Source organism: Zalophus californianus, chromosome 11, assembly GCF_009762305.2.
Source record: "Zalophus californianus isolate mZalCal1 chromosome 11, mZalCal1.pri.v2, whole genome shotgun sequence".
Classification (NCBI taxonomy): Eukaryota; Metazoa; Chordata; class Mammalia; order Carnivora; family Otariidae; genus Zalophus; species Zalophus californianus.
In genome coordinates this window covers 99785851-99793821 of record NC_045605.1, presented here as the reverse complement: position 1 = coordinate 99793821, position 7971 = coordinate 99785851, and the positions used below count along the sequence as shown (strand labels likewise).

The window sequence follows — 7971 nt, the reverse complement described above, 5'->3', positions numbered from 1 at the left end:
CATTGCTTTTACCAGTAAAACATATTCATGTTTTATTGATATAAATTATATTTATATAACCTCACTTTTAAAAATCAAAATTAAATGCAACTCATCATATTTACACTTTTGTTTTATCACCGCCTGTGTGTATCACCTATACAAATTTTTCTCTTTTGAGGAATGGGTGGTCATAGACTTTTTTCTCAAATTGTTTCATCTCATTGTAGTTATTATTTTTTATCATAATCATTGTGTTTTGATGCTCAGAATATCACAATTTGGATGTAGAAGACCTTACAAGTTCACCCTTGTAAAATAAAAGAAGAACTCTGTTAGTTACACAGTGATTTACAAAAATCATATCTATGGAAACTTGACTGATTTTTTATTAATTAAAGGACTTATGTAAGAAAAATAGATTGGGGAGATCATGCTTGCTGAGTCTAGTTCTACCAAGTTATGTCATGCGTGCCTCTGGGTCTTTGTGATAATGCTTCTGGGGGCAAAAAGTGCATATAAAAATGCTTCAGAAATCCCATTAAGGGAATAGAAAATGATAATTTCAACCAATTAATTTTCATAAGAAAATATGAAAAATTAACTCAGCCTATTTGTTCCTAGTTTTTAGGAAATAACCATATAGATACTATATGTCAATCAGCCATAAATATTCTCATGCTAAAGGAGTGGGCTATTCTGTCACATTATGAAGGTAGAGGAGAATTTTTGGTTTTAAGTTTTTTATTTGTTTTTAATCTAGAGCAACATGAAATTCAATACAAATTCTTAAATTTTATATTTATATTTAAATTCTGTCTCCTATATTGTTCTAATCTTCTCTTATATCTTTTAAATTGTCATGTATCGAAAATGCAAATTCTTTAACTTTCATTGAAAGAATTCTTAATCATGATGGAACACAATGGCAGCTCTTCTTGAAATAAAATAACCTGATCAAAAATTGTCATTGCATCTCCCTGGAAGGAGAGAATCTTGATTTACTTAATGAGTGTATTCAGAGCCTCTTTCACATCCTTATTCCTCAAGCTATAGATCATGGGATTCCACATAGGGAACACTACCGTGTAAAATGTAGAAATTATTTTGTTCCTGTCCAAAGAATAGCTAGATTGGGGACGAGAGTAGATGTAGAGAATGGAGCCATAGTACAGGGTGACAAAGACCAGGTGGGAGGAACACGTGGAGAAGGCTTTGAGGTGGCCCTGGGTGGAGCGGATCCTCAAAATGGTGGCAATGATGAACAGGTAGGAGGCGAGGATGAACACTGTGGGGATGATGACATTGGAGGCCAGGAGGAAGTACAGCACAGTCTGATAACCATCTTTCCTGCCACAAGCCAACTTCACCAGGGGTGGGACATCACAGAAAAAGTCATCAATGACATTGCCACTACAGAAATTCAAGGCAAAAGTTCTTTTGGTGATGATGGAAGAGTTAGTAAAGGTACCAAGGTATGAGGATGTACCAAAAATGCACAAAGCTTTATAGACATAGCCTGAGAATAAAGCAGTGGCTTTGAGATGGCAACATAGTGGTCATAAACCATGGCGGCCAATAGGTAACACTCACTGTATGCCAGCCCCGCAGAGAAGAAGAACTGACATACACAGCCAGCAAAAGAGATGCTTTTGTCTTCAGAGATGCAGGTCACCAAGATCTTTGGAGCATAGACAGAGGAATACCAGAGATCCAGAAAGGACAGATTCCCAATGAAGAAATACATAGGTGTGTGCAGCCGGGAGTCATTACAGATCAATATTATGAGGGTGGTATTTGCTACAAGAGTCAGAGAGTACATGCTAAGGAATACCACAAACAGGACAAGCTGTATCACCGGGTCTGTCGTGAAGCCCACCAGGATGAACTCAGTCAGTGTGTGGTTGCTTCTCTCCATGGCTCACCTAAGACAAGAGAAAATATATGTTAAGAAAAAAAAAAGATAGCAGGAGGGGAGGAAAGAATGGGGGGAAATCGGAAGGGGAGACAAACCATGAGAGACGATGGACTCTGAAAAACAAACTGAGGGTTCTGGGGGGGTGGGGGGATGGGTTAGCCTGGTGATGGGTATTAAAGAGGGCACGTTCTGCGTGGAGCACTGGGTGTTATACACAAACAATGAATCATGGATCACTACATCAAAAACTAATGATGTAATGTATGGTGATTAACATAAAATAAAAAAAATAAAAAAAAAAGAATTTGCTGCGGTTGAGGTCGAAGAGATTGCTGCCTGTGCTCTCTTTTAGGATTTGGATAGATTCCTGTCTCACATTTAGGTCTTTCATCCATTTTGAGTCTATTTTTTGTGTGGTGTAAGGAAATGGTCCAGTTTCATTCTTCTGCATGTGGCTGTCCAATTTTCCCAACACCATTTGTTGAAGAGATTGTCTTTTTTCCATTGGACATTCTTTCCTGCTTTGTTGAAGACTAGTTGACCATAGAGTTGAGGGTCCATTTCTGGGCTCTCTATTCTGTTCCATTATCTATGTGTCTGTTTTTGTGCCGGTACCATACTGTCTTGATGATGACAGCTTTGTAATATAGCTTGAAGTCCGGAATTGTGATGTCACCAGCTTTGCTTTTCCTTTTCAACATTCCTTGGGCTATTTTGGGTCTTTTCTGGTTCCATACAAATTTTAGGATTATTTGTTCCATTTCTTTGAAAGAAGTGGATGGTATTTTGATGGGAATTGCATTGAATGTGTAGATTGCTCTAGGTAGCATTGACATCTTCACAATGTTTGTTCTTCCAATTCATGAGCATGGAACGTTTTTTCATTTCTTTGTGTCTTCCTCAATTTCTTTCCTGAGTATTTTATAGTTTTCTGAGTACAGATTCTTTGTCTCTTTGGTTAGATTTATTCATAGGTATCTTATGATACCTAAATTTTGGGTGCAATTGTAAATGGGATTGACTCCTTAATTTCTCTTTCTTCTGTCTTGTTGTTGGTGTACAGGAATGCCACTGATTTCTGTGCATTGATTTTATATCCTGCCACTTTACTGAATTCCTGTATGAGTTCTAGCAGTTTTGGGGTGGAGTCTTTTGGGTTTTCCACATAAAGTATCATATCATCTGCAAAGAGTGAGAGTTTGACTTCTTTGCCGATTCAGATGCCTTTGATTTCTTTTTGTTGTCTGATTGCTGTGGCTAGGACTTCTAACACTATGTTGAATAGCAGTGGTGATAGTGGACATCCCTGCCATGTTCCTGACCTTAGGGGGAAAGCTCTCAGTTTTTCCCCATTGAGAATGATATTCGCTGTGGGTTTTTCAGAGATGGCTTTTATGATATTGAGGTATGTACCCTCTATCCCTATACTCTGAAGAGTTTTGATCAAGAAAGGATGCTGTACTTTGTCAAATGCTTTCTCTTCATCTCTTGAGAGGATCTTACCGTTCTTGTTCTTTCTTTTACTAATGTATTGTATCACATTGATTTGCGGGTGTTGAACCAACCTTGCAGCACAAGAATAATCCCACTTGGTCGTGGTGAATAATCCTTTCAATGTACTGTTGGATCCTATTAGCTAGTATTTTGGTGAGAATTTTTGCATCCATGTTCATCAGGGATATTGACCTGTAATTCTCCTTTTTGATGGGGTCTTTGTCTGGTTTTGGGATCAAGGTAATGGTGGCCTCATAAAACGAGTTTGGAAGTTTTCTTTCTATTTCTATTTTTTTGGAAGAGTTTCAGAAGAATAGGTATCAATTCTTCTTTAAATGTTTGGTAGAATTCCCCTGGGAAGCCATCTGGCCCTGGGCTTTTGTTTGTTGGGAGATTTTTGATGACTTCTTCAATTTCCTTAGTGGTATAGGTCTGTTCAGGTTTTCTATTTCTTCCTGGTTCCGTTTTGGTAGTTGATACATCTCTAGGAATGCATTTCTTCCAGGTTATCTCATTTGCTGGCATAGAGTTGCTCATCATATGTTCTCATAATTGTTTGTATTTCTTTGGTGTTGGTTGTGATCTCTCCTCCCTCATTCATGATTTTGTTGATTTGGGTCATTTCTCTTTTCTTTTTGATAAGTCTGGCCAGGGGTTTATCAATCTTATTAATTCTTTCAAAGAACCAGCTCCTAGTCTCTATCTGTTCCATTGTTCTTTGGTTTCTATTTCATTGATTTCTACTCTGATTTTTATTATTTCTCTCCTCCTGCTGGGTTTAGGCTTTATTTGCTGTTTTTTCTCTAGCTCCTTTAGGTGTAGGGTTAGGTTGTGTATTTGAGACCTTCCTTGTTTCTTGAGAAAGGCTTGTATTGCTATATACTTACCTCTTAGAACAGACTTTGCTGTATCCCAAAGATTTTGAACAGTTATGTTTTCATTTTCATTAGTTTCCATGAATTTTTTAAATTCTTTAATTTCCTGGTTGACCCATTCATTCTTTAGTAGGATGCTCTTTAGCCTCCATGTATTTGAGTTCTTTCCGACTTTCCTCTTGTGATTGAGTTCTAGTTTCAAAGCATTGTCATCTGAAAATATGCAGGGAATAATCCCAATCTTTTGGTACCAGTTGAGAACTGATTTGTGACCTAGGATGTGATCTCTTCTGGAGAATGTTCCATGGGTACTAGAGAAGAATGTGTATTCTGTTGCTTTAGGATGGAATGTTTTGAATATGTCTGTGAAGTCCATTTGGTCCAGTGTGTCATTTAAAGTCTTTATTTCCTTGTTGATCTTTTGCTTAGATGATTTGTCCATTTCAGTGAGGGGGGTGTTAAAGTCCCCCACTATTATTATATTGTTGTCGATGTGTTTCTTTGCTTTTGTTATTTATTGGCTTATACAATTGGCTGCTCCCATGTTAAGGGCATAGATATTTACAATGTTAGATCTTCTTGTTTGATAGACCCTTTAAGTAGGATATCGTGTCCTTCCTTATCTCTTATTGTGGTCTTTGGTTTAAAATCTAATTTGTCTGATATAGGGATTGCCACCCCAGCTTTCTTTTGGTGTCCATTGGCCTGGTTAAGTGTTTTCCACCCCCTCACTTTCAATGTGGGGGTGTCTTTGTGTCTAAAATGAGTCTCTTGCAGACAGCATATTGATGGGTCTTGTTTTTTTAATCCAATCTGATAGCCTGTGTCTTTCGATTGAGGCATTTAGCCCATTTACATTCAGGGTAACTATTGAAAGATATGAGTTTAGTGCCATTGTATTGCCTGTAAGGTGACTATTACTGTATATTGTCTGTGTTCCTTTCCAGTTTATGTTACTTTTCAGCTCTCTCTTTGCTTAGAGGACCCCTTTCAATATTTCTTGGAGGGCTGGTTTCGTGTTTGCAAATTCCTTTAGTTTTTGTTTGTCCTGGAAGCTTTTTATCTCTCCTTCTATTTTCAGTGACAGCCTAGCTGGATATAGTATTCTTGGCTGCATATTTTTTCTCATTTAGTGCTCTGAATATATCATGCCAGTCCTTTCTGGCCTGCCAGGTTTCTGTGGATAGGTCTGTTGCCAATCTAATGTTTCTACCATTGTAGGTTACAGATCTTTTCTCCCAAGCTTCTTTCAGGATTTTCTCTTTGTCTCTGAGACTCATAAGTTTTACTATTAGATGTTGGGGTGTTGACCTATTTTTATTGATTTTGAGAGGTGTTCTCTGTGCCTCCTGGATTTTGATGCCTGTTTCCTTTATAATTTGCCCCAATATGCCTTCTGCCCCTCTCTCTCTTTCTTCTTCTTTTGGGATCCCAATTATTCTAATGTTTCACCTTATGTTATTGCTTATCTCTCGATTTCTGCCCTCGTGATCCAGTAGTTGTTTATCTCTCTTTTTCTCAGCTTCTTTATTTTCCATCATTTGTCTTCTATATCACTAATTCTCTCTTCTGCCTCCTCTATCCTAGCAGTTAGTGCCTCTTATTTTGATTGCACCTCATTAATAGCCTTTTTGATTTTGACTTGGTTAGATTTTAGTTCTTTCATCAATATCTTTTAGTTTTTAATGTACAAATCTTTCACCTCCTTGGTTAAATTTATTCCTAAATATCTTATTTGTTTTGATGCTATGGTAAATGGGATTGTTTTCTCAATTTCCCTTTCAGATAAGCTAACTGTCAGTGTATAGGGATGCAACTGATTTTTTATCCTGGAGCTTTACTGAAATTTTTCTTATTAGTTCTAACAAGGTTTGATGGAGTCTTTTAGGTTTTCTATATGATTTCTGTATGATTATTTTCTATATGATTTCTATATGATTCTATGTGATTTCTATATGATTTTCTTCTATATCATTTTTATGATTTCTATATGATTTCTATGTGATTCAATATGATTTTCTATATGATGATTATGTCATCACATAATCAATAGGATCCCATATTGCTTCAAAAAACCTCCAGAATTTTTTTATTTTTATTTTTTAATTTAAATTCAAGTAGCCAACTTATAGTACATCATTAGTTTCAGATGTAGAGTTCAGTAATTCACCAGTTGTGTATAATACCCAGTGCTCATCACATCATATGCCTTCCTTAATGCCCATCACCCAAGTACCCCATCCCCTCACCCACCTCCTCTCCAGCAACCCCCAGTTTGTTTCCAACAGTTAAGAGTCTCTCATGGTTTTTCTCCCTCTCTGATTACTTCCTATTCAGTTTTCTCTCCCTTCCCCTATGGTCCTCTGCACTCTTTCTTATATTCCATATATGAGTGAAACGATATGATAATAGTCTTTCTCTGACTGACTTATTTTGCTCAGCATAATACCCTCCAGTTCCATCCACATCTATGTAAATGATAAGTATTCATCCTTTCTGATGACTGAGTAATATTCCATATCTTCTTTATCTATTCATCTGTCAATGGACATCTTGGCTCTTTCCATACTTTGGCTATTGTGGGCTTTGCTGCTATAAGTATTGGGGTGCATATGCCCCTTTGGATCATTACATTTGTATCTTTGGGATAAATTCCTAGTAGTGCAATTGTTGGGTAGTAGGGCCTCCAGAATTTTTAATAGGTCCTTGTGCTGACCATGGCCCTAGACAATGTATGTATTAATGTGAGAAAACTGAGTGCTTTTTGTATCACTTATGAATTATGGAAACCTAGGAAAATGATTGCTCCTTCTGGATTTCGGTCTAGTGGTATCCTCTGTTTCCCAGAGTTGTGAGGCTCAAATGAGAAAATATAGGGTAACAGATATATTCCATGTGTTGTTTTTTTCTTCGAGTACTGAGTAACTTCAATTGCAATTCCAGAGTCAATGCATTCTGAGGGGATGACACCTGATAGGGATATAATCTGGGAGTGTCCAGCTTTATCAAAACAAAGTAGAACTGGACATTCAAAAGAGTCTTAGGTGTAGTACTTTTTAGATTGCTTTCACCCAACAGGTCTTAAAAGTTGGAATACAGTAGGGAAAAAAATGGAAGTAAAAATATGGAACTCCCTAAGAGGTTGAATATTTTGGGCTTTATTTTGTGTAGATCCGCAAGTGTATCTTTTTTTTTTTCCAGTAAAAATATTGGAAAATCAGGCTTTAAGGGCTCAGCTGGAGAGCTTTTAAAAATAGGCCTACCTGAGTCCTATCATCAAGGATTATGATTTAATTGATTAAGGGTAAGTCTGGGCATTGATATTAAAACCAAACAAAGTACAATCATTCAGGATTTGAGAATTACCAGATTAAGCGATCATTATGTGGAGGTGTGATTTGACTTAGCTGGCTCTTTGTACATTGGAAAGACTTAATTAATGTTAACTTTTTACTTTCCTCCCTTTCTCCCTTCCTTGTTTTATTCCTCTTTTTCTTCATTTCTTCTCTTTAGTTCCATAACAAGGGAACAATGTAGTGGTTTAGATATTTTTATGTCCGTTTTAAAGATGAATAAGCTGAGGCTCATGAAAGTGAAATGGTATGTTTGAGGTCACATCTAGGAAGTTCCCAGGCTGGCCCTACTGTGTCCTTATAAAGTTTGTGTTTTGTTGCTATGTGATAGTAGATGGTTCCAGAGTTTGCT

General features: G+C 37.0%; 1 protein-coding gene across 1 annotated transcript; it reads right to left on the bottom strand.

The window, feature by feature from the left end:
• Positions 1-980: 980 nt before the first annotated feature.
• On the bottom strand, positions 981-1897 carry LOC113915052 (olfactory receptor 1013-like). Its single transcript, XM_027580747.1, is given in 2 exon segments — positions 981-1465; positions 1468-1897. Coding segments are annotated over 2 exon segments (915 nt in total).
• Positions 1898-7971: the final 6074 nt, after the last annotated feature.